Source organism: Hibiscus syriacus, unplaced genomic scaffold (assembly GCF_006381635.1).
Source record: "Hibiscus syriacus cultivar Baekdansim isolate YM2019G1 unplaced genomic scaffold, ASM638163v2 tig00000538_pilon, whole genome shotgun sequence".
NCBI lineage: Eukaryota > Viridiplantae > Streptophyta > Magnoliopsida > Malvales > Malvaceae > Hibiscus > Hibiscus syriacus.
This window is the reverse complement of record NW_024061797.1, coordinates 167,226-194,037: the sequence shown is the minus strand read 5'-3', so window position 1 is coordinate 194,037 and position 26,812 is coordinate 167,226. Positions and strand designations below refer to the sequence as shown.

General features: G+C 37.2%; 3 protein-coding genes and 2 pseudogenes across 3 annotated transcripts; 3 read left to right on the top strand and 2 right to left on the bottom strand.

Annotated features, from left to right (window-relative positions):
* The first annotated feature begins 2,127 nt into the window (after positions 1–2,127).
* Positions 2,128–4,358, top strand: LOC120208380 (annotated as a pseudogene).
* A 2,120-nt stretch (positions 4,359–6,478) lies between these two features.
* On the top strand, positions 6,479–14,696 carry LOC120208350 (annotated as a pseudogene).
* Positions 14,697–15,081: 385 nt separating this feature from the next.
* On the bottom strand, positions 15,082–17,456 carry LOC120208361 (glycolipid transfer protein 1-like). Its single transcript, XM_039207652.1, has 7 exons — positions 17,335–17,456; positions 16,813–16,969; positions 16,272–16,346; positions 15,915–16,044; positions 15,678–15,813; positions 15,368–15,499; positions 15,082–15,199 (listed from the first exon to the last, which is right to left on the bottom strand). Exons 2-7 carry the CDS (start codon positions 16,928–16,930, stop codon positions 15,167–15,169), a joined length of 624 nt encoding a protein of 207 aa, XP_039063583.1. The 5' UTR covers positions 16,931–16,969; positions 17,335–17,456; the 3' UTR covers positions 15,082–15,166.
* Positions 17,457–18,840: 1,384 nt separating this feature from the next.
* On the top strand, positions 18,841–20,461 carry LOC120208148 (60S ribosomal protein L14-2-like). Its single transcript, XM_039207497.1, has 5 exons — positions 18,841–18,926; positions 19,029–19,130; positions 19,878–20,007; positions 20,096–20,208; positions 20,302–20,461. Exons 1-5 carry the CDS (start codon positions 18,924–18,926, stop codon positions 20,356–20,358), a joined length of 405 nt encoding a protein of 134 aa, XP_039063428.1. The 5' UTR covers positions 18,841–18,923; the 3' UTR covers positions 20,359–20,461.
* A 233-nt stretch (positions 20,462–20,694) lies between these two features.
* On the bottom strand, positions 20,695–26,448 carry LOC120207988. Its single transcript, XM_039207372.1, has 6 exons — positions 25,519–26,448; positions 24,884–25,406; positions 21,908–22,290; positions 21,345–21,762; positions 21,013–21,079; positions 20,695–20,828 (listed from the first exon to the last, which is right to left on the bottom strand). The coding sequence occupies exons 1-6, from the start codon at positions 26,446–26,448 to the stop codon at positions 20,780–20,782; spliced, it is 2,370 nt and encodes a 789-aa protein (XP_039063303.1). The 3' UTR covers positions 20,695–20,779.
* Positions 26,449–26,812: the final 364 nt, after the last annotated feature.

Genomic DNA, 26,812 nt, shown 5'->3' with positions numbered 1-26,812 from the left:
TTATGTTCCATGCAACGAGTTTCAGCTTAAAATTGTTGTATGATTTATAATATTACTCAAGCTCTTTTGTTTTTCTTTTTCTTTTTATCCATGTTATGGATTATTATTTACCTTTTAATTTAGAAAAATTTTAGGCTAGAATTAAATTTTTGAATTATTTTATGAAAAATATCATTCTCTTTTCATAATTAAATAACCTAATCTGAGAGAAATGCAGCAGCCTATTTCATGATTTTCTAAAAAATGTTTAGTTATGATTTAACGAATACTTAACGACAAAGTGATTAAAATGAAATAAAATAAAAAGCTTAATAAGTAAATTAATTTTTAAAAAATTAGTGACCAAAATGATAATCAGAAAAAAGTTGAGTAATATGAATTGTAATTTATCTAATTTATAAATATATTATATTAGAGAGAAGCTAATTAATCAATACAAAAAAATAATTAAATATTTAAGGTGTAATTTTAAAAATTTGATCTAAATTTGACAAAAACGTAAAATTAGACTATTTTAGTGGAAAAATATAAAATCAAAATATTTAATTAGAAAAATATAAGATGGAATAGACGTATCTTATTAATTTATTAATATGGGAGTATTATTTAGGCTAGCGTACCTAAGACATCTCATAATTGGTAGTTATATTGTACGCGCCTTAATATACGTTTAAGGAAAGGTTTTATCGGAAATGTTATTATTTTTTTAATATTTCCAGTAAAACGCTATCTAAAACATTATTTTTTTTATCGAAAATGTTAGTTTTGCTAACTAATTTTCGGTAAAACTCAATATTAATATTTCATGTAGAAAAAATAATATTTTAGGTAGCGCTTTATAGAAATGTTAAATATTTTAGGTGGCGCACAATATTTATATTTCGATAAAAAATATAATATTTTAGATAACACTTTACCATAAACGTTAAAAAAATATTTCTAATAACGTTTTTATTTAACTGTATGTTAAAGTTGTCGTACCTAGACATCTTATAATAGTAGTGAGAAGAAAAAGAATAATACATATCATTTAAATTAATAGTGAAAGGACGGCAAACAAGACCCTCACTCTCACCAACTCAAAAATGTAATAGTAAAGGACGGCAAACAAATTTCAATTTTCTTTTTACTGTTATTTTAGTCATTATATTTATTTAATCATTAAAATTTTAATTTATTATTATTTTAGTTATTCTGTAATTAAATATTTTACGATATTATGAATTAACATTTTTTATATATATATATATATATATATATATGATGACTCTAAAACTATTTTTATTTTTTATGAAAAATATCTTAATTTCAAATTTTCTTTAATTTTGAATGATGAAACATTTTCTTTCAAATTTTAACAACGAGAAGGTGGAGAAGAAGAAAACGAGTTGTATGTTTTAATTCCATGTTGATCAGATGATGAATATTATATATCATAGTAGTTTGGGGTTTCATGAGTTTGGGGTTGATTTTTATGAGTTTTGAAGTGATTTAGGTAAAATCTAAACCGATAAAGTGGTAGGAGACAATGAGATGAGTTCAACGATATCTTGAGTGGTTGTATTCTGTCAACGTGATATAAAGATGAAACTCCAAAACTTTCATCTTTGGAGAAAGAAGATAAAATAAAAAAAAATTACATGGATGACACATGGTTATCATATCATTATTTCATTTATGATTTAATATTTGAGTGACCAAAATAAAAGTAAATTAGAATTTTAATGAATAAATTAAAAAATTTAACTATAATTACCACGATAATAGAGAAGAAAATTGAGTGATAAAATTCATAATTTATTTTTTGTTCTTTCTAAATGTTCTGAATTTAAATAATTACATTTATAAACTTTGTGCGACGTGAATAATTAAAAAATTCTGACAATATGGTGTATTGCAGTTACATATTATTTTGTTGGACAGCGTTATTTTATAAAAGAAAATAACAGGAATTTCAATATTGGAATATTGGACGTTTAATGATTTGTATAATTTTGACTGCAGCAGTACACCAGAACACTAATTCAACATTGACGACTGACTCAAATTTGGCCAACGCCAAGCAGCTATATTTATATGCACAAACCACACCACCTTCCCCCATCAACTTCTTCCGGAGATCTACACAATTTCCAATCTGAAGCCGTGATGGATCTTCTTGATCTCCCAACTTTCGGCTACACAGTGTTGTTAGCCCTCACACTACTCTTTTTCTACTCCAAACTCAAAAAATCTAGCTCAGCCAGTGGCGGCAAAGCTGCACCACCCGTAGCAGCCGGTGCATGGCCATTAATCGGCCACCTCCCGCTGTTGGGAGGACCCTTGGCGCCTCACGAAACACTGGGGAACTTGGCTGATAAATATGGACCTGCCTACATGATCCGCATCGGCGTCCATCCAGCCCTGGTGGTGAATTCAAGAGATGTAGCCAAGGAGATATTCACCACCAATGATATGGTTGTTTCCTCTCGTTCCAAATTCGCAGCCGCCGAACACCTCGGTTACAACTACGCCATGTTTGGGTTCTCTCCCTACGGACAATATTGGCGTGAGATGCGTAAAATCACGATGCTAGAGGTGCTATCCAACCACAGGATCGATCAGCTGAAGAAAGTTTTTGTATCGGAGATACAGGGATCACTAAAGCAACTATACAAGACTTGGGGTGAGAAAAAAGATGACTCTGGGAAAGTTTTGGTTGAGATGGAGAAGCATTTTGCGGACTTGACGTTGAACGTTATTCTCCGGACTGTGGCCGGGAAGAGGTATAATGTTGCTGCACAGGAAGACCGGCAAGTGGTGTCGAGATACCGTAAGGCTTTACGGGATTTCTTTCACCTGTCGGGGATTTTTGTGTTGGGAGACGCCGTCCCTTTCCTCCGACGGATGGATTTGGGCGGCTACGAGAAGTGGATGAAGAAAACTGCAAGAGAGTTGGATGAAATTGCTGATGGATGGCTCGATGATCATCGGAAAGGTGGACGTTGGGATGAAAACAAAAAGGAGAAGGATTTCATGGATGTTATGAACTCTGTTCTTAAAGGTGCTAGCCTTGCTGGATATGATGCTGACACCATCAACAAAGCCACTTCTTTGGTACAATCTCTTTCCTTTTTCTCTTCATTTCCCCATTAATCACTTCTAAATTCTAAAAATGTACAATTTCAAAATCCAATATTAACCTTTGATAAAATAATTATTTTGACCATATATTTTTAGAGCAGCTTTGTCCCAACATTTCATTTTGAGATACGTTGGAGGTTTAAGTGTTCTAAAAAGAATAATAATGATCTAAGTGACTATTTAAACAAACGTTGATCACCAATATTTCATTTTGGTGAAAAATAATTACTGATTAAATGAAAATAGTTAGTTGACTAACAATCAACGCTTATCGCTAAGGTGACAAGTCTTATGTGTCCAAAGTGATGACATGATACATGATACATCATTACTTATGTACATGTGTGTCATATCATCACTTACGTACACGTGACATATGTCACACTGTCATTTATATACATGAGACATGTATCACAATATCTCTTATGTACACATGACATGTGTCACGTCATCATTTTATACACATAAGATTTATCACGTCAGCGATACACATTTATTGTTAGTTAATTAATAATTTTCATCCAAACATATATCATTTTACCTTAAAATGATAAAAATCTAACGTTAGGTAAAATCTAACAAATATGCACCCTGCAGAACATGATTTTAGCAGGCAGCGACACCACAACTGTTACCTTAATATGGGGTCTTTCGCTTATGCTAAACAAGCCTCGTACACTCAAAAAGGCACAAGAAGAACTAGACGCCCATGTAGGCAGGGATAGGCTTGTGAATGAATCAGACATCGGCAAATTGGTGTACATTCAAGCCATTGTTAAAGAGACATTAAGAATGTATCCACCTGCACCCCTTTCGGCACCTCGTGAGCTCAGTGAAAGCTGCACTATCGGGGGCTACGAAATCCCACAGGGCACTCGTCTGATCGTGAACCTCCATCGGATCCAAAGGGACCCGAACGTATGGCCAGAACCATCAGAATTTATGCCGGAGAGGTTTCTAACCACACACAAGGATGTGGATGTTAGGGGCAGCATTTTGAGCTTATGCCTTTCGGTAGTGGTAGGAGAAGTTGCCCCGGAACATCGTTTGCACTCCACATGCTGTACTTGACAATGTCGAATTTCTTACACGCTTTCGATTTCTCGACGAAGAATAATGGTTCGATAGACATGAGTGGGACTATTGGATTGACCAACATTAAATCTACCCCGCTTGAAGCGCTTGTCACGCCTCGTCTTGCTCCTGAGCTTTATAACTAAAATCCAAGTGAAGATTGCATGGATCAAGAAGGCTCGCATTTTGGTTCTTTATGTTGTATTATTTATTCAGGCATTGCACCTCTGTCGCACCCCTCCCCTTAATAGTGATAAAACTATTTATAAATGAATAAATAAATAAGTCATGTTGATGTACCATCTTTTTATCTCTTTTATCGTATCGATCTTCACACATAAGATCTTTAGAGAACTAGATATAAAAGAAGTCACGATCTTCACACATAAGATCTTTGGAGAACTAGATATAAAGAAGTCACGATCTTTTGACATGACTTTTAATAAGTTCACGTGTCCTATCATAATTAAAATCAACTGACAGCTAAGTATTACATCAAATCAAATCTTTCAACCTACAAGTAGTCATAATCACCTTATACCTAACATCAATACTAATATGCATAATCCTTTCGATCAAGACTGAGAAAACTTAAAACCTCTTTCTTCACCCATCCCTCTTCTATTTCTTTATAAAAACAAATGATTCAAACACCGACAAACCATCATATCCTTATAAACTATTATTGATGTTTCAGGTAAACTAATTATGTACTCTCATGAATTGGTTGAAATCAATGGATGTTCATTTAATTATACGAACCTGAATATTTGAAACTTTTTCTAATTTTGAAGTTTGGAGCATTTAATTGAATATTATGGGTATGAAATTTGACAATATTATGCCGAACGTTCAAAAATTGGATAAGTAATTTTTCTTGGATTATTCAAATCTGCGTTAAAAACATACCAAATGTTTGTTGTTAGCTTAAAGAATCTTAGTATTTATTCTGGATTATGTAATGAATAAATGGAAATTTTATTTAATTTTAAATTTGATATGTATAATTAAATGAATAGAATTTAAAAATGAAATAATTTGGTGATTCTATTCTTCTCGTCAGTCTTGATTATATTCTCATTTCTTTTCTCAAGTTTCGCAATCAAAATATCTTTATCTTTTTTAACCTCGAGAAATTTCAAATTAGACTTTTTTAGACTAACTGTATGTTCTCTCAAAATTTTATTGTTTTTGAAATGTTTATCCTATTTTTCTGGTATAAAGTTAAAATTAGCCCTCAACATTATCATTTCAATCTCTCTCTTTTTTTTTAGTATTTTAGCCTTCAATGTTTTAATTTTTTATTAAAATGACTCTTATGGGATGAAAATCATTAGTTGGTTAACAATCAACGCATGTTATTGACGTGAAATTTTCACATGTGTTTAATTGCTGATGTATCACATACCACATCATTATCTTAGGTAATGTGACACATATCACGTCATCATATTAGGTAATGTGACATATACTATGTCATCACATTGAATGATGTGGTACATATTACATCATCATCTTGGATGACTTGACACTTTCATATCAATAATTTAACGCATGTAAAAATGTTATATCATTAATATGCATTAATTATTAGTTTATTAACAGTTTCCATCTAACATGGATCCTTTTGACCAAAGCTCCAAAAAAGGAACATGAGCTAAAATGTTTATTCAAGCAAATATTTGAGGGCTAATTGCGAGGAAGTTGAACCTATCTGTAAGGCATTGCCCAGAGAAGAATTCAATTTAAATCTATAAATATTCATCATGAAATGGGGGGGGGGGAAGCATAATAGGAGATGAAAACATCGTACAACAGCTTCAAGAACCTGCGTAGATTATTCTTATATCTCGTAACTAATGCAATCCAAATTAATAATAAATTGGAGCACTCAACGCCTCGTTTCAATAATTTATGAAATTTTAGTGACCAAAATATAAATTCGTTAGAAACTGAAGTAACCAAATAAAATGTATGGTTTATACTCCCTTTTGGGATGATTGTTGTAGCTAATTTGCTCTTGGATAATAATGATTACTTATCCAAAAAAAAATGTATTGGAACTTTAGAGATCATGAAATAGTTTACCCACAATGAAAGATAACACATCTCCCATCAAGGCGTTAATTTGTCAACGGTCGGGTATTTAAACTCCATTTCTTAAAAAAATAGCCGTTTGACTGTAACGGCTACTTTTGTACTTCTAATTTCGAAACTGCCACTCTTAACCCTTCCATTTTCAGTTCATTCTTCTTCTTCTTCTTGACGAACACAAAACAAAATGGCTCCAACGCTTCTTCTCCCCAAACAAACCCAAACCCAAACCCTTATCAGAACACCTCAATCCAAGCACCGTCTGAATTTCAATTCGACGCGAAACAACAACACCCCGGCAATCGAACACCGGTGGAAGTCATCGGCAGGATTAGGAACTACCCAGACGAGAAAAAAAGACAAAAATCCAATATCATATCTCCATAAACCCCGTAACAAGAGTCTCCGTGTCTGGACCGATATCGGGTACCGGGACTTTACCCTGGATGGGATTTCTGTTGCGGAAGACGGCTATCGATAGAGCAAAATCGCAACTGATAATTTGAGAAAATAAAAATGAAGATAAAAGAGACAAAATTTACGTGAAAAACCCCTAAAAATTTAGGGTAAAAACCACGGGCAACGTAGAATTTCACTATGAGAAAATAGGAATTACAACCTCTCTCGATCTTTGGGATGGTTTTGAAGCTAAATGCTAGGGTATTTATAGTTGAGCTTTAAGGACTAATTTGTAAATACCCTAAATTACAATGACTAATTGCATATTAATGCCACCAATTGCCACCCATAATGTTGACACTTGATGCAATTTGGTGTGCCAATTTTCAACAATCTCCCACTTGAAGATTTGATTGGAACAATCATATCTTCACACCATTCTTTCTACCTTGTACCTTTCATGTTGCTTACGTTTCTGACAGGCCACAGGAGGATCGACACCAGGTAAATTTATTAGCATTGATTGCCTTCGTCATGAAATCTGCTATGTTATCTTTGGTATGGATCTTCTGCATATCTACCGTTCCTTCTTCCACCTTTTCACGAATGAAATGGTAATGAACTCGTATGTGCTTAGTCCTTGAATGAAATGTTGGATTCCTTGCTAGATGCAAGGCGCTTTGACTGTCACAAAATAGAGAGACATACTCTTGATTGTGCCCAAGCTCCTCCATAGCATCTTCAACCAAATTGCTTCTTTACTGGCTTGTGTAGCTGCTACATATTCTGCCTCTGTCGTGGACGTAGCCACAACTGACTGCAATTTTGAAACCCAGCTTACAGCTCCACCAGTAACTCTGAACACATATCCTGTAGTAGATTTGCTTTTATCCAAATCCCCTGCATAGTCAGAATCTACATACCCATTGATTAGTAAGTTTGATTATCCGTAACATAATGCAACATTTGAGGTCCCTTTGATGTATCTTAGGATCCTCTTTACAATATTCCAATGATCTTTGCCTGGATTCGCCATGTACCGACTAACCACTCCCACTGCTTGTGCAATGTCTGGTCTTGTGCATATCATAGCGAACATTAAACTTCCCACTGCTGATGCATACGGTACTCGAGACATCTCCATCCTCTCTTCTTCACTGCTAGGACTCATACTGGAGGATAATTTGAAGTTAATAGGAAGAGGGGTAGAAATTGGCTTACAATCTTGCATGCTAAATCGTGACAAGATTTTCTTCAAGTAATTTTTGTGAAAGTCAATCTTCCTATTACTTCTGTCTCGGTGAATTTGCATCCCTAGAATCTTGTTTGCTGATCCCAAGTCCTTCATTTCAAATTCCCTAGCCAGTTGTGCCTTCAATTCTTCAATATGATCTTTGTTGGGTCCTGCAACCAACATGTCATCCACATACAACAGCAATATAACAAAATCGTTATCACCAGACCTCTTGAAATAAGCACAAGGGTCTGCATTAAATCTGTTGTATCCAAGGCACATAATGAAGGAATTAAATCTTATACCAACACCTCGGCGCCTGCTTAGATCGTACAGAGATTTGTTTAACCTGCAAACCAAGTTCTTCTTTTTGTCTTCTTCAAAACCTTCATGCTGGAGCATATAATCTCTTCTTCAAGATTTCCATGAAGAAAAGCTGTTTTAACATCTAGCTGTTCCAAATGTAAATTCAATGTAGCACACATTGCCAAGACTACTCGAACTGTTGTTAGTCGAACCACAGGAGAAAAAATTTCATTGAAATCAATACCTTCTTTCTGAGCATATCCTTTGACCACCAGTCTTGCACGATACCTCTCCACTTGATCGTCACCATTTCGCTTGATTTTGAAAACCCATTTGTTACCAATTGGCTTCCTTCCTTGTGGTAGTGGCACAGGTCTCATGTATTATTTTTATGAAGGGCTTCGATTTCTTCTTGCATTGCCATCATCCACAGTGAAGCATCTGAGCTGTTTATTGCCTCCTGGTATGTTGATGGCTCACCGTCCTCTGTTAAAAGGCATTATGCAATATTACCTTCTATAACATAATCTGAGTGCCAATTGGGACGTCTTCTCACACGATCTGATTGACGAGTTGTTGGAGCTTCAGAACTCTATGGTTCTTGTTCATCATGTGCTGGTTCTGCTTCAGAAGAATCTCCTTCTTCAAACTCTTTTTCACATGTATCTGAGTAGTCTCTGACTTTTCAGCGCTATCATCGTCTTCTTTCTTTGTAGTTTATCTTCTACAAAGATAACATCCCTGCTAATGATCACTTTGCGGGAAGTGGGATCCCACAAGCGATACCCCTTTACTCCATCAGCATACCCCAAGAATTTGCATTTCCTGGATTTTGGATCCAGCTTTGAAATTCTTGGGCGTTGTACATCACGTACACAATACTTCCAAATACATGGAGGATTGAATAATCAACTGGTTTACCAGTCCACATCTCCATTGGTGTCTTCAGCTCTATTGCAGTTGATGAAGCTCGATTCACCAAATAACAGGCGGTATGACTGCTTCTGCCCAGAATGATTTTTCTAGGCCTGCGTCCCTCAATATTGCTCTGTTCTTTCTAACAAGGTTCTGTTTATCCGCTCTACCACTCCATTTTGTTGAGGAGTGTTCGCCACTGTGAACTGTCTTTTGATGCATTCTTTCTTGCAAAAGTCATCAAATTCTTCGCTTGTGTATTTTCCTCCATTATCTGTTCTGAAACACTTGATCTTATTTCCATAATCAAGTTCCACCCGCGCTTTGAAGTTTTTGAAAGTTGAAAACACGTCTGACTTCTTCTTAATATGGTGCACCCAACATCTCCTGGAGTAGTCATCAATAAATGAGACAAAGTATTTTGCTCCACCTAGGGATGTTACTGGTGCTTGCCATACGTCAGAGTGAACCAATTCTAGAACACTTTTGCCTCTAGAATTTGATGTGTTGAATTTCAACCGGCGCTGCTTACTTGTTATGCAATGCTCACACAAAGTAAGTGATACCTTTGTTAAGCTTGGAAGTAGCTTTTGCTCCACAAGGACTTTCATTCCTTGTTCTGACATGTGTCCAAGTTTCTTATGCTATAGCATTGCAGAATCTGAACTACATGAGGCAACAGAGGCTTCTGCTTCTAACAATGTCTTTCCCTTCAGCATGTACAAGTTTGCAGCTATCTTTTCACCTTTTAGCACCACAAGCGCTCCACGGAACACCTTCATGATTCCTTTCCATGTTTCAATCTTGCTAGCATTATTATCCAACAATCCGTAGGATAATAAATTTTTCTTCAGACCTTTCACGTGCCGCACATCTCGAACAACTTTAATTGTTCCATCATACATCTTCAATTTGATGGTTCCCACACCAACGATCTCTAAGGCATGATCATTGCAACTATACACAGATCCTCCTGAGGCAGGTTCATAATGATGGAACCATTCTCTTCTTGAGGTCATGTGATATGTCGCTCCCGAATCAATGAGTCATATATCTGCAAATCTTTTTCTGCTTTCCACGGTGGTTGACGCTTCACAGCATAGAGCATCTCCATCATCTGAAGTGTTTGCGGTATTGCCTTGTGGATTGGAGTTTTTATTTAGACTCCAACAATCATTCTTCAAGTGACCCTTCTTTCCACAGTGGTAGCACTTTAAATTCTTCTTGCTCCTCGACTTCGATCTACCATGTTTATGACTGCTGCTTTGGCCACGTTCTGTTGATCTCCCTCTCATCGTTGTCAACGCTTCTGCTTGTTGCAGATTTACTTGTCTGTCTTCCTTGTTCTTGTGCCGATTTTCTTCTTGTAGAACAACAGCTGCAACGTCATCGAAGACTAGACTGGTGACATTACTGTTTGTCAAGTTGATGATGAGTTGATCATATGAATCCGGTAGACTTTGAAGTAGAAGTTCAGCACGTTCTTGTTCTCCTATTTTACAGCTTAATGATGTAAGCTGAGAAAATAAGGTGTTCAGTGTATTTAAGTGCTCCGTCACTGAAGTAGATTCTGGCATACAAAGAGTGTACAATTTCCTCTTAAGGAAAATTTTATTGTGCAGCGATGTGGCCTCGTACAATTTAATGAGATGATCCCATATCTCTTTAGCTGTCTTCTTCTCCTCGATGCTTGACAATACTTCATCTGCTAATGCTAGATGAAAGTTTGTCATAGCATTCCCGTTCATCTCGTTCCATTTGATGTCATCTGCGAAATCCACTGGCCTTTCATTGATAGCCGCTAGACACCCGTCTTTCCTTAGGATGGCCTTCATCTTCAATTTTCACAATGAAAAATTTCTCCCATTGAATTTTTCAATATCAAATTTCGTTGCCATAGCTTCTTCTACGGATAGCTCCCACTATTTCACTATTGTGAATAGTTCTCTGGAACCTTCAAAGAATGGGTAATAACTTCTTATTTTCTTATGTTGGAGGATCCACCTTTTGGTGGCAACCACAAGACAATAAGCAGATATTACACACTCTAATCTAGCTCTGATACCAATTATTGCGGAAGACGGCTATCGGATAGAGCAAAATCGCAACTGATAATTTGAGAAAATAAAAATGAATATAAAAGAGACACAAAATTTACCTGGAAAACTCCTAAAACTTTAGGGTAAAAACTACGGGCAACGGTATAAGAATTTCACTATGAGAAAATAGGAATTACAACCTCTCTCGATCTACCAAGGAGAAAATAATGATAATTCTCTCTAGATAAAAAGGAGAAAACAACTCTCAAGAAACTCTCTAAAATCTCTCTAGTATTGGAAGAAAGCTAGAATGCTTTGGGATGGTTTTGAAGCTAAATGAGCTATGGTATTTATAGTTGAAGCTTTAAGGACTAATTTGTAAATACCCTAAATTACAATGACTAATTGCATAGTTTTACCATCCAAAATTTTCAACAATTTGGTGGCCAAATTTGACCAATTTTGCCTCCGCATTAATGCCACCAAATTGCCACCTATAATGTTGACAATTGATGCAATTTGGTGTACCAATTTTCAATAATTTCTTCTTCAGAGGAAGAGGATCTTGATACTTTCTACAAGAAGTTTGTTCAGTCAAGGATCAATGGGGTGAAAATAGGAGCTAAGTGGTACCATTATGACTTATAGACCTACTGGTGCAGGGAAGAGTCATACAATGTTTGGGTGTTCGAATCAGCCTGGGATTGTTTATAGGTCATTGAAGGATATACTAGGAGATCTTGAGGAAGATGACAATGGAGGGGAAAGATCGGGGATTGGGACTTCTGTTCGAGTTACTGTTTTGGAGATTTACAATGAGGAAATTTATGATCTTTTGTCGAGTAATGGTGGAGGTGGTATTGGATTTGGATGGTCTAAAGGCAATGGATCTAAGGTGAGTTTCATTTCATAAAGTCTCTTCTTGATTACTGGAGTTTATTTGTTTTCAATTTCTTGTTTGTTATTGGTGATTTGGCACAACATTTTGCAGTGATCATGTATGATTTAAGTTGATTTACATCGATACATGTATTGTCGTATCGAACACATAATCGAATGACATTGAGATGCTATGAGTTTAACTTAATGTATGTCATCAATTGTAGTTAATTTCCGTGTCTCGCCGTATTTGCAGGTGAAACTAGAAGTAATGGGGAAGAAAGCCAAGAATGCTACTTTCATATCAGGAAGTGAAGCTGGAAAGATTTCAAAAGAGATTCAGAAAGTAGAGAAGAGAAGAATTGTCAAAAGCACTCTCTGCAATGAGAGAAGTTCCAGAAGTCACTGCATGGTATCAAATTTTTCTACATCTTTTATTATTATTAAGTCCTGTTGATGATAAAAAAAACAATATTTTGTTTCAATCATCACAGATAATTCTTGATGTTCCAACAGTTGGAGGAAGGCTTATGCTTGTGGACATGGCAGGCTCTGAAAATACTGATAATGCAGGTCAAGTCGGATTCGAGACAAAAATGCAGGTAACATATAACTTGAGTGCGTGATGGTGATGTTGAACTCGACGTTTCGTTTTGTGATTACTTTGAATGTGCTGGAAAAATTGCAGACCGCGAAGATAAACCAGGGAAACATAGGACTGAAAAGAGTTGTTGAATCCATTGCAAATGGAGACTCTCATGTGCCTTTCAGAGACAGTAAATTAACAATGTTGCTCCAGGTAAAGTTCATGTTCATTTTCGAGTTCAACGCTACCGAGATCGAGTTTCATAGGCTCACAAAGTTCTTTTCTGTTTTTTTTTTTTGGTTTCCCCAGGATTCATTTGAGGATGATCAGTCGAAGATTTTGATGATACTATGTGCCACTCCTGATCCTAAAGAGATACATAAGACAATTTGCACCCTTGAATATGGGGCAAAAGCAAAGTGTATTGTGAGGGGCCCTCATACACCATTGAAGGACAAAAATGAAAATTCTTCATCAGATGTAAAATTGGGATCTAGGCTTGCAGCAATGGACCAGTTCATAAATAGACTACAGATGGAGAGCAAGCAGAGAGAGGGAGAAAGAAGAGGCGCATAAAGCACTCGTAAAGAAAGAAGAAGAAGTGGAGGCACTACGATCACTTCTGGAAGTGAAGGGTTCAGGTTCTGGTGCAACTGAAGATGAAATCAACTTGAAGGTAAACGAGCAGACACAGATGTTAAAACTCGAGTTGGAGAAGAAACTGGATGAATGCAAGCGCATGGCAGAGGAATTCATTGAAATGGAAAGGAGAAGAATGGAGGAAAGAATCCTGCAACAGCAAGAAGAAGTTGAGATGCTACGAAAGCGGTTGCAAGAAATTGAATTAGAGTTATGCAGTTCGAGGGATCGTAATGGCGACTCGAGGGATCATAATGGCGACGAGAATGAATCATCAAATGAGATGGATGGAAGCGGCTTTGCCAAAAGGCTAGTGGGGATTTATGGTGATGAAGTTCCCGGGATGGTAATGTCGATGGAGCTGGACATGAATGATCCCGAACCATTTATTCACGATGTGAAACATGTGGACAAAAATAAATCGGAAACCAATTTAAATCATCGTGGGGCTGCAAATCATGATGGTTTTACCCCAGTGTTTGGTGCAAAACTAGGCCTCACCACTGTATATGAGGAAGAAGAAATAGCAGAGGAGGATGAAGAAGTGGAGAAGGTGATAATAGAGGAGAAGAGGATATGTTCGAATGAGAAAGATTTCGGTTCAGCACCTAAACAGCCGGATTCCGATACATCGAGACTATTAAGAATCCAAAACATCTTCACCCTTTGTGGGAACCAAAGAGAGCTTTCTCAGATATTCAGAACTCCAACACCTGCAAAAGTAGCCATTACTGAAACCATTGATCCTCACTGGTCCTCTGTTATGGTAGCTTCTGACATTGGCTCTGTTGTGAAAAGCTTGAACAAGTAACACAGCTGCTTTAATGGCAGAATCCTCGAAGGAGAACCAAATCCCTTGTAATGAATGTACTGATGGTCAGATTGATGTCTATGTGAAATGGAAATCATCTGGGAAAATCCTGGAAAGTTCATCACAATAGTAAAGGTTACAAAGGATGCGACACTTGCGGATCTCCGGAAGTTTATCGATATCTATCTCGATGTAGATAATCAAGCTTTCACTTTTCTAGTGCTTGGAGTAAGTAATTGTTAGAACTCAATTCGAAATACCGTCTTTGAACTTCAAAATACATATTTATACTTTGGCACCGTGCAGGATCCCAACGGGATGACCGTACCGAAAGAGAATGAAGTCATTGTGAAGGCCAGTAAACTGCCAATATGCAACAACGGCTATCTGGCTTGCTTAAGGCCAGCAAAGGGCCTGCAGATAACAAATCATCTTCCATTGAGTCCACTACAATTGACTCCATTACCGTTGACTCCACTGGAAAACAAGCTTCCACTCACCGCAAGCACTCGCTTGTCGAACCAAGGTGACGATTTATTGCCTCAGCTCGGGACCACTCCCTTTATCACTGGTCAAAGAAGAATGTAAACATAGTATTTGCTCTTTTTTTTTGTTCAGTTGAATCTCATGAAGTGTGTATAAGTTATCAATATGTATAAATATCATTCAGTGCGTCTTCTTCTGGTTATGGATTTAAGCTCGATTTCCATAGTCTTCTTGTTTAACAAGCCATTAAATCATTTGAACTCGATCTCTCTTTTCATCCGTTTGTGTGTATATATAAGCAATCATTCAAGTGAAGTTGAAATCATAAACAATTATGAGTATCTTCTTCTGGTTATGGATTTAAACTCGATTTCCATAGTCTTCTTGTTTAACAATCCATTAAATCATTTGAACTCGATCTCTCTTTTATCCAGTTTGTGTGTGTATATATAAGCAAATCATTCAAGTGAAGTTGAAATCATAAACAATTATGAGTAAGTCATTCATTATTTCACGGTTTAGAAGCCAAAACAGGACAATGGGAATTCAAACATACGAATAACACAAGGACACTTACTCCATCAAGCCTTCATATCGTCCAAACTGAAATTCGCCTGCTGAATATAAGTTGGTTAGTTGATTTTCACCACACTATTTCGATAGGCAAAATATATAATACATTCGACACGAAAAGCGACCATGTTAATCGAAGCTGAAGAAAACTTTTCATCGAGGCCAAATGCCATCGCATAGCAAAATTGATCTCTTAGGACGGTTCTTACCAGAAATTTGTGGTTCTCCTCAAGAAATTGAGGGAAAGTGGAGCAAAATTTCTCCATGTCTGCATTAACATCTCCTGAGCCAGATATTACTTCCATGAACTTCTTCCTATCCGGAGCCAGCTTCATTGCAACCTGTAATCGAAACAATTCACTAAGCAATGTAGCTCAAGTAACTCGATACTCAACTATCCATCCCAAATCCTAATGAAAACATTAAGTACCAATTATAATTGAACATCTGCATTATTTATCAAGAAAGAGATGAATCAATCAAAAAGAAACTTGATCAAGCAAGAATGAAAATATTTACTGTGAAACTGGAACTAGCAATCCAGCCATGAAACTTCTTCAGGGTTTTGCCATAGGAGTCAGTGCAACATTCTATCATAGTCCAATCTGGATGTGAAAGTAAGTTGCGGAACAATTCTACAAGGAAATCCATCGCTCTGAAAATCATCGAAAATGTAAATTATAAATTGCGAGACAGAAGGTAATGGAACATATGAAAGAGAGATTTCTGCATTTTCCAATTGGAAATGTTATGTACCGTGTCAACCAAAGAAGACCATTGGTACAGCTAGATGAACCCATTGCGGTTTTACATTCAACCTCTTCTTTGACCATATTGTACAAGTATTTGTATTTAGTGGGATCAGTTTCGTATTTTTTTTCCCAACCTCTGAAAAAAGAATCAACAAAACAAGAGTTTAAAATTAACACTTCTTGGGAAAACGATATTTGTTTCATTGGACAGACATTAAAAGTCTTCGAACTTAAAGGACAGAAAAGGGAAAACAGCTATGATGACCACCTAGATACCCCATACACAGTTGTTCTAGGAAATTAACATAAGGGGAGAAGGAAAAATAAATACAAGTCATCAGTAGCATACTTGAAAAGTTACTCGGGAATAAATATCTTACCGATATGTTACCACCGACATCACTCTTTACAAGAGTCATAGCAGATCCAAACTTATCTGTAAAAGTAACATGGAGGGTTTATTTTTTTACCCTGTAAATCACATCAATCAAGAAAGAAAGCCAGTAATGCAGGCCTGCAAGGTAAACTATAAGCCTTCAAAATCCGAAGATGTTGGCCTTTCACTATCTATCGCACACATGCACACATCGATCAGATCTAGTTTGGAATGCAGTCTTAGACAGCTTGAAAATCCTACCAAAGGATTGGCAGCTAAAACTATCAAGCATTTGTCTACTACCACATGATTTATCATCAAAGAGCATTTCGATATCGAATCATTTGTAATTATTTCACTCTTACAATTCCTTCCGAGTCAACTTCTCCACTAACAAACATGAAGAAAGATTTTTAAATCGAATTCGATACAAAAAAGTTAACTAATCTAACAAGCTTAACACATAAGAAACTTAACCCGCAATCAGAAAGCCTTGAAGATAACCAAAGGCGTGACAAAAACAAGCCTATAACTGGCAAAATCAACTTGCAGACTTCCAAATAAGGCTTAGCAAGCATTTCCCCTTCTGGAGATTTGATATGCTTCATTCCTTCCAATGATGGAGTAAAAACTGATCCTTCCATTGCTCCAAAAGGCTTTCAACATTTTTTCTTCTCTCTTCACTACAATAATCAAATTAAAATCAGCAATATTTAATTTAAATACATTAATATCCAAAACAGAAAAAAAGCCAGCCACTTTATGATCTCAGAATCACTAAAGTTTTAGACTTTTTACTAAAAACTAAAAAACTCAAATCAACAATCATATAAAAATGCAACTGATCCTATCATAAAGTGTTAATTTTGATCAGACTATCAACAACAACAACAAAAAAGATTGGGAGATCAATACATGGAACTTTACTGCTCTTAAACTGAAAAACCAAGAGAAAAATGGAGAATTTCGAGGAATTAAGCAAGAAATAAAAGATTAAATGTGGGTATAAGGCATTGATTCAATACTGATAAAGGTGAAAAAGAAGAACCTGGAGATATTTTTTGGAGAATTGGATTCAGTTGAAATATTGAAGACGAGAGGGGCACTGAATGAAGTACTCCTGGAGCAGAAACAGCTGCGCGTCGGTCGGTTGCACGTCTACACGTTTCAGAGTGTACACGTGGCTCTCTCTAATTGGAAGGATCAATTGGGTCCCAAAGTAAAACCTCGCCGGTAGATCTGAGCAAAATTCAACTCTATTAAAAAAATAAATTCAACTCTACTCGACTATAGACTATATACGGATTGTGTATCACTTGATAATTTGATTGTGCAAGTAAATTGGATTGCTCCTGAGTTATATCGACCCTCAATACTATTCATGCTTAATTTAGTCCCTTGACTTTGGTTCGTGTTATATCAATGTTTAAACAATGAGAATGGATAATTAACTTCATCTAGATCTCACGAGAAGTCAACCACCCAAGGGATGTTATGGCCAAACACATCCCTCATTCACGATTTGAGATGTTTCTTCACGATTCTCCGCCAATTCACTTGTAGGAGTTTATTTATAGAGACATTGAGGGACCTCCATATTGTAAAGCTCGTGTCATCTAGTTTAGTTCTTTAAAATTTTTCTTTTAATTTAGAACAAAACTGGCTTCTCTATTCGAGTCGATTCGATTAAAAAAACTCAAATTTAATTAACTCGATTCAAATAAAAGAATTTCAAATTCAAATCGAGTTATAAAATAGAATTTGAATAACTAGAAATATTTAGTAATTAATGGATTGATTTTCAAATTTGAATCAATCCCTCAATTTTGAGTGATATATGTATATCATATAAAAAAAAGAAGGAATATATATGTATTGTATATATTTATAGAAAATTGTTTAATTTAGAATTAGATAGTGTCATAATATTATAAATATCTACAATTAAATTTAAACAAAAACTCAAACAAGTCGATTTGGATCGAATTTTTTTTACTTGACTCGTTCGAATGTTGATATACCTTTAACAAGTATTTCGGTCGTGTACCCAACTAATTTATATAAAAATATTTAGGGGCTTAACTTGGATGGGTTAGGCTTATTCAAATTCCACAAACTTAAAAATTATTTTATTCGATAAAATAATAATTTAATTACAAAAATATAAAGATGTATTACAGTAATTGTCCTTAAATTTATAGAAGAATCTTTTCAACAAGGTCAAATCAAATATTTTTCATCTTAAATTTACTAAATTTAATATTTTTTTAAAGAAAATTAAATTTATCATGTCGAATTAGATTCAAATTAATTTATCATCTCTCCTTATTCGTATTAAATAGGATGAACCTTGAACCACTCATATTTGTGCTTTCTGATTAATTTTTGGAAAATGAAAACGTGAGAGAAAAATAAGCCCAAATACAAGCAAATAGCCTATACAAGGAAGATTGAAAACTTGATGAGCCCAAATCCACTAAAATCATCATCACCCAAATCAATAAAAGAAAAACCCTAGATCCGACGGTAGTAAACACGTTAGAAAACCCACTATAAATTAAAATCCGTTGTTAGCACCTTCATTGATTTCACGTCTGCCTCTCCAGTTCCCACACTCTCACACACCAACAGCAAAAAATGGTGAGTGTTTTTGTTTAATCTTTTAATGGAGAATATGATTCATTATTCCCATTCCTGTTTACGGGTTTTAATTGTTTCCCCCCTTCTTTATTACGCTTTTAGCCGTTCAAGAGGTACGTTGAGATCGGGCGAGTGGCTCTCGTCAACTACGGCAAAGACTACGGCAAGTTGGTTGTCATCGTTGATGTCGTTGACCAGAACAGAGTATGTCCTTTCTTTCTTTTTTTCAGATTTAATATAGAGGCATTTTAATTTTTTTTAGTCATTTGTCTTAAGCGTTTAGTGGATTTAAAATTATGAAATATGTGATGGGTTCAGCTTAAAGTTGTTTGATTAAGAGGAAACATGCGAAATTTAATGTGGTATGGCTTTAATTGATTTTTCATTTTAGGCATTTTAATTAGGTTTAATTTGATGCTAGGATGAATTGTGAACTTATAGTGGAATCTAGTTGTTTTGGTTATAAAGAGTTCGACTGAAATTGGGTTTTCTGTATTTTCCATGTTGAGTGTAATCTAGTTTGAAACATGGTATTCAAAGGAATCTGGGTTAAGTCATTGTATTTTAATGATTAAGCTTATTGTAGTTGTCTAACTTATGTTGCTCGGACTTGAGAGAATGCCGGATATCACTATATGGTTGACAGTGTGCTAAGTTTTATTATGTACGGGGATGCTTAGAACTGCACACTCACATCTACTTTGTTGCATATATGGGTCTGTGAAGGGTGTTTCAGTGGGAGGGAATGAAGAGTTGTGGGAAGTAGTTTAATACTACACAGATTGGGCCAGCATTTTTTTATTGTGGATTTTTCTCAGCATTTGTTAATCTACAACTTTTGTTATGACTTGTTGATTGTGGTGTATATGCGTGTTGAGAAAAGAAATGTAGTAAAAGTAATAATTGCATAATGACTTTAAGTTTTTATTTTTTGCTTATATATTGGTGTAGGCTCTTGTGGATGCCCCGGATATGGTCAGAGGCCAAATGAACTTCAAGAGGCTTACATTGACAGATATCACAATTGACATTCCCCGAGTTCCTAAGAAGAAAACATTGATTGATGCTATGGAGAAGGCTGGTAAGTTTGATTATAATTACTTTTGTTATCATAGCATTGTTTCCCTAAGTAATATTTCTTTATATTTGGCCGTATGCAATTGTTGCAGATGTTAAGAACAAGTGGGAGAATAGCTCATGGGGTAGAAAGCTGATTGTCCAGAAAAGAAGGGCATCTCTCAATGACTTTGATAGGTTCAAGCTTATGTTAGCTAAGATCAAGGTCAGTTTGTTGTGCCACTAACTCATTTACCCTTTTATGCTTAATTTCCCTTGTCAACATTTAAATTCTTTCTTGAAACTTTGACCCGAGCAGAAGGCTGGAATCGTCAGGCAAGAACTTGCTAAGCTTAAAAAGGAGAATGCATCTTGAAGTGATAATTATGAGATTGTTGCTACTTTTTCTTCAATATCCCGTTAGTTGTCTCGGAAGTGCATTTGCTTTTTCTATTAAATGGTTAAAGAACAGTTGAGGACACCTTGTTTGTTATATGACTGATTTTGTATTGAGTTTATTGCTATATATTGCTTGATTGCTGGTATTTGAATTGGCTCCATGAGAGTTATGTGTTGGCTGTTCATCTGTTCATCATTTGATGGCAGCAAGTGCTCATACCAACCACCAAGAGAAAGGAGTATAAAAGCATTGGCAAATGTCTTTCCGAACTTGTTTGGTTTAACATTAATCAATGAATTCGGCTACCGAAATAACCTTTTTTCAGTATAAATTAAAAAGGAAATCCATTTAAATGGAGACAACTGAGACACTTCATCTTTAAGCCGTCAACTTATTCTCACTGGTCTTGCTTTTGAATGGTGACAATAGAGAAAACGACAGAGCAGCTGCATGATTATACACTTCTTGTAAGATTATCAGCCTTAATGATGTAAACTATGAAACTCAAGACTCAATGATGAAAACGGGATACGAGCATGTCAGAATATGTGTTGGACACGGATAGTTTAAGTAAAATGAGATAAAGGAATCGAAAAGACAAGTACGGTCCGATGTGTGGCCACTACTTACACTTTTTTCGGAGTAATGCTGGCTGTTGGATTTTCATCCTGAGAGAGAAGATTCTTCAATGTACGAACTGATAACAACGAGAAAATTAGTTATTTTCGGATCAGAAACAATTGGAAAACTACCAAAGCTACAAAAAAAAAAACATCAGATGAAATAAATGCAATATTCTAGCTCTGGGATATTTTATTTACAGGAAAATTGCGGACAATCCAAGTAGCTAGTAACAGATTTTTGACAATGGATCGAATAAGGATGAATGTCAAGACCGGAGATAGTCGTGCATTTGGCATCCCACTGTCTATCAATGTACACAAGAAATGTAAGGCAATTACCTTTACTAGATGAGCCGTGGTTCGCAACCAACTCATCAGCCAGAGAACCGTTAATAATGACACCATCTGATTTGATACAAGGTTCGCTTGTCGCTGAGCTATGATTCTTTTTTCCGAACTTTAACAGACGCCAAAACCCTTTGGATGACTCCTTTACCTGAAGCTTATCCGACACTTCAGGAATAATTTCTAGTTTCAAGTTCTTAGAATCAGCTACACGAGCTCTAACACTCTCGGACTCTGTCACTGTAGCCTGCAATCTTGTTGGAGATGCTCTACTGTTCTCCGGAACTTCACTTTGTGGAGGTTCCGAAGAAGAGACCCGAGCAAATGGGCCTTCATCAGGTTTCCCGGTAACACTGGAACTTGTAACTTTCGATAATTCCTTCTTGGTGTTACTCGCATTAACCTTTTGAACCTGGAAATTTGTAAATCATGTAATCAACAAGACTGGAAATTAGGCATCAAACTTGAGAGGAAGTAATTGAGAACAAGGTTTCAATTTAATATGAAAACTCCTAAAGGCTAATCATCCCTTTTAAATCAAGTTCAACAAACCATACCTCATAAGCTAGTGATCTTTGTTGTATCCAGTGTATTTTATCAAGTGTGTCAACAGATGAAACCGGAGCACGAGGGGCAGCATAATCCGAAACCATCTTCTCGGTTTTCCTCCCTATTTTATTAAAGCCATCATATCCCTTCTGTACTGTTGCAGTTCCTTCTGATGAGTTTATTGTTGGAACAGAGGGCTTCTCACGTTCAAGCATCACAATGGTTTTCTCAATCACTGTTCCATCATCCCTGTTGACGTCGTATGAAACTTTGTCTGGGTTTTTAACATCAATGGTAGAAGAAATACTTCCATTCACCTTCTGAGTCATTTCATTTCCTCTGGACTTGCTGGGGGTAATATCGGGGGCTTTAGTTATCTTAATTTTGAGCTCTGGAAGTGATGCAGGGGGATCCGAGACAGATGATGCTGAGCTGTCAGATTGCACGTTGATGGCGCTGAGATACCATGAGTTGGCAGATCAGCGCAAAGGCGGGAATTGATTGTGACATGTTCCTCATTGGGGTCGTTTTGAGTATGTTTCAGATTTCAGTACTCTGATCGCCCCTATCACAGAGTGCCTCAAGGGGCGTGATTTCCAGTGGTCTGAGGAGGCAGAGGCCAGTTTTCAACTGGTCAAGCAGAAGATGACCGAGGCTCCAGTTTTGGCACTTCCAGATTTTGACAAAGTGTTCGAGGTAAATTGTGATGCATCTGGCATTGGCATTGGTGGTGTTCTGAGTCAGGCAGGTCGTCCGGTTGCTTTTTTCAGTGAGAAGCTATCGGGATCAAAGAAAAATTATTCCACTTATGATCTGGAGTTCTATGCCATAGTTCAGTCCCTGAAGCATTGGCGTCACTACCTAGTACAGAAGGAGTTTATTCTGTTTACCGATCATGAGGCCTTGAAGTACATCAATGGTCAACACAAGCTGAGTAGACGTCATGCCAAGTGGGTAGCATACTTGCAAGAATTCACTTTTACGCTGAGGCACCAAGCAGGGAGTTTGAACCGCGTCGCAGATGCCCTGAGCCGTCGTACCTTACTTCTCACCACCATGAGTACTAAAGTTGCAGGATTTGAGACGTTCACATATATGTATGCAGCTGATCCTTCCTTTGGAAGGATATTTCAGGAGGTAACTGAGGGTCACCGTCATGATTTTGTTTTGCATAATGGGTATCTGTTTCGTGGATTACAATTGTGCATTCCAGATTGTTCATTGAGGCAGCAAATTATAAGTGAACTCCATAATGAGGGACACTTTGGCCGAGATAAGACATTGGCCCTTATCTCTTCTGAATTTTATTGGCCCAAGTTGACTAGTGATGTGGCCCATTATGTGGACCGTTGTTATGTGTGCCAGCGGTCTAAGGGAGTTCTCACCAATGCAGGATTGTACACTCCCTTACCTGTTCCTGAAGCTCCTTGGTTCGATGTCAGCATGGATTTTGTACTAGGCTTACCCCGCACCCAAAGGGCCTCTGATTCTATCTTTGTTGTGGTTGACAGGTTTTCCAAGATGGCTCATTTTGTAGCTTGCAAAAAGACTATGGATGCTGACCGGATTGCCCATCTCTATTTCAAGGAGATTGTGCGTTTACATGGTGTTCCTCGATCCATCACTTCAGATCGTGATACTAAGTTCATCAGTCATTTCTGGAAGAGCCTGTGGGGGAAACTGAGAACGCAGTTGAATTTCAGTAGCGCCTACCACCCCCAGACGGATGGCCAGACTGAGGTGGTGAACCGAAGTTTGGGAAACCTTTTAAGGTGTTTGGCAGGAACGAAGCCGAAGCAGTGGGATTTGGCATTGCCTCAGGCAGAATTTGCCTACAACAGATCAAAAAACAGAACCACACGTTTAAGCCCATTTGAGATTGTCTATGGTCAGAACCCATCCGGGGTGTTGGACTTAGCCCCTATTCCACGTATAGGACGTTTCAGTCCTAAAGCAGATGAGATGGCAAAGTATCTTCGGGGCATCCATGAGCAGGTGAAACAGACCATTCATGAGAGCAATACCAAGTACAAGACTCGGGTCGACAATCATCGTCGTCAGGTACTTTTTGATGTTGGTGATTTTGTTTGGGCTGTATTAACTCGTGATCGTTTTCCTGTTGGTGAGTATAATAAGCTTAAGGATCGGAAGATTGGACCTTGTGAGGTCGTGCAGAAGATCAATGATAATGCTTACAGGTTACGACTTCCCAGTCACTTGAAGACTTCTGATGTCTTTAATGTGAAGCACCTGAGTCATTGTTTTGTGGATCCTGATGACACTACTCTGAACTCGAGGACGAGTTCTTTCCAACCCGGGGTGACTGATGCAGGGGGATCCGAGACAGATGATGCTGAGCTGTCAGATTGAACGTTGATGGCGCTGAGATACCATGAGTTGGCAAATCAGCGCAAAGGCGGGAATTGATTGTGACATGTCCCTCATTGGGGTCGTTTTGAGTATGTTTCAGTCTTTTGGCCATAACTTTGGCTACAGGTGTCAGAATCGCGCATAAGACCCCAATCCGGAAAGCTCTTTTCGACGTGCACGCTCTCCACATTGAGCTATGCTCCATGTGGCCTTTTTTTCAACCTCAAATTCTGCCTTTTCCCCTCCGAATCACTAGATTTAGTTATTTTTTACTATTTATGGTAATATTTCGATTGTTAATTAGGAAGTCAATTTAAATCCGATTTAGGCCGGATTTTTGGGAGATTTCTTATTTTATTTCGAATTTCAATTTAGAGTGATTTTCGGGATTTTGCTATTTTTGGCAAAATTCGAATAAAGACGATTTTTTTGCTATAACAGTCCGGCTTGTGGACTGCTTTTTGGATTGTTTTTTATTTTATAATATTTTATTAAACCCTAGAGACTTTTTTTCTCTGATTTTTGGGCGAATTTTCTCTTGTGAATCGTCTGTCGGAGCTAGCCTACAGAATAATCACTATTCTGTCTGGCGTCAGGAAGGGATGCAATCTTACTGTTATCATAGTTCACAATTGCTGATATTTTTCTGCTTTCAGGCCTTCGAAATACTTTTTTGGATGATGGCTCCGAGTTCCCTGGCTTCACTGAAGGAACACGTGTACTGCCATTTATCTTCGGCTCTGATAATCTCCTAATCCTTGCCATAGTTGCCTTTGCATCGGGCGTTACACTGCTGGTGTCTTTCTTCAGTACGGGCAGTGATGGAGCTGACTTGCTTACTTTATTTGCTCTGGAGTTGGTTCCGGTGTTCAATTTGCTCGGTTTGGGGGTCTTAAGAGAAGCAGGTGATCCCACAGGAGGAGTCCGGATGGATCTTTGTAGTGGCGATGACAATCCAGGCTCAGCATCAGTAAACTTTGATCCCTTATGAGAGCTCGGGGAAAGTTTCAACGGCATCTGTTTTCTGCTTTGTGCAGCCATAGACGACTGAGCAGGAATAGAGGAACTGCTTCTAGCAGCAATTCTCTTTTGTCTTTCCATCTTCAATGCTTCGAGTCGTCTAATCTCCGCCTCTTGCTGAAAAATGAATAAATAATTCACTTAATACACAACCCAAACTAGTTGTAAAGATAGTTGAGATTATACAACAAATATTCAAATTATTAAGTGTGCATGAAAAGCAGCATACTTTCTCCTTCTTCATTTTCTGAAGATCAGCCTTATAGTTTCTTAGCCTTTCAGCCCGGGCTTTCGCTTCATCTAAAGGACTCATTTTTGAAGGCTTTTCTTTCCTTATCGGCCCTACGGTCTTCTTTTTATCCAAAGGATCAGCAATAAGTTTCGGTTTTCGGATGTCCGGCTTTTTAGACCCCTTCATGCCCTCTTTATTTTGCTTATCCAATGAAGTACCATTTACAGCGCGAGCTTGCATTTCATAGTCCAAAGCAGGATCATAACCAATCGACCCCATTTCTGTTCCTCGCTGAGGCATCAAAGTTAAATCTTTTGTTTCATAATTGACATGACTTCCGACCCTGTTAGATGTAGTTCCTGCTTTCTGAAGTGACAACGAGAACTCAGAATCCATATTGATAGCATTGCGATTATCAGTTTCAACTTGAGTGACTGAGGTTGACCTGAAAGGAACTATGTAGGAGTCATCATCTGTCTTATTCAATGAACGTTCGAACCCATTAACAGCCAACGGATCCAAGTGTGAATTCATAAAATCCGACTGATTCTTTTGTTTATCTACTATAAAGTCATCATTCATAGAACTCCTATATACCCTCCTGCCATCTGCTTCCATATAATGTAAACCATCAATGAGAATCCTGCCATCAACCGAATGATCACCATTTTTCGAAATCAAAGAATGATCATTTGATGGTGCTTTAAGCATGCGACCTCCACTTTCATGCATGTTAGTTGTATTCCTTTCTTTGTATTGACCCATTTCTCGTCCACCAGAAACTAAAGGGTCTTCACCGGCTCTATTCGGTCTTCTTTTTCCTTGAACCTGCTTTCCTGTTGAAAAAATGCCTTGGTCCATCTTATGTTCTTCCTCTTCAGCACCTCTAAGTAAATAGTTTTGAAATGCTTGCCATTGTCCACCCATGTCTCCTTCCCAGAAATCATTATGAATTCAATAAATCAACGGGCTTCATTCGATTCCCTTTCCTCTTTGAGGATTTTAGAGAGTTCTTTTGCGCTGAATCTCCATCTTCCTCGTCCATGTCAGAGCCGGAATGCGACTGTGAATCACCATCCGAAGAGTTTCTCTTCTTTGGAGTGATATAATTAATGTTCCGAATGACCACCGTTCCAGGCTGCTTTTTACCTGACCTGCTACTCTTCTTTCTTGATTTCGGGCTCACTGAAGTTTCATTCTCCAGCTCCCTATCATCTTGAGGTTTTGCTCTCTCCAGCTTCCAAGCATCCGATCCATTCTGGCTATACATTGAATGTATTCTCTGAATTCT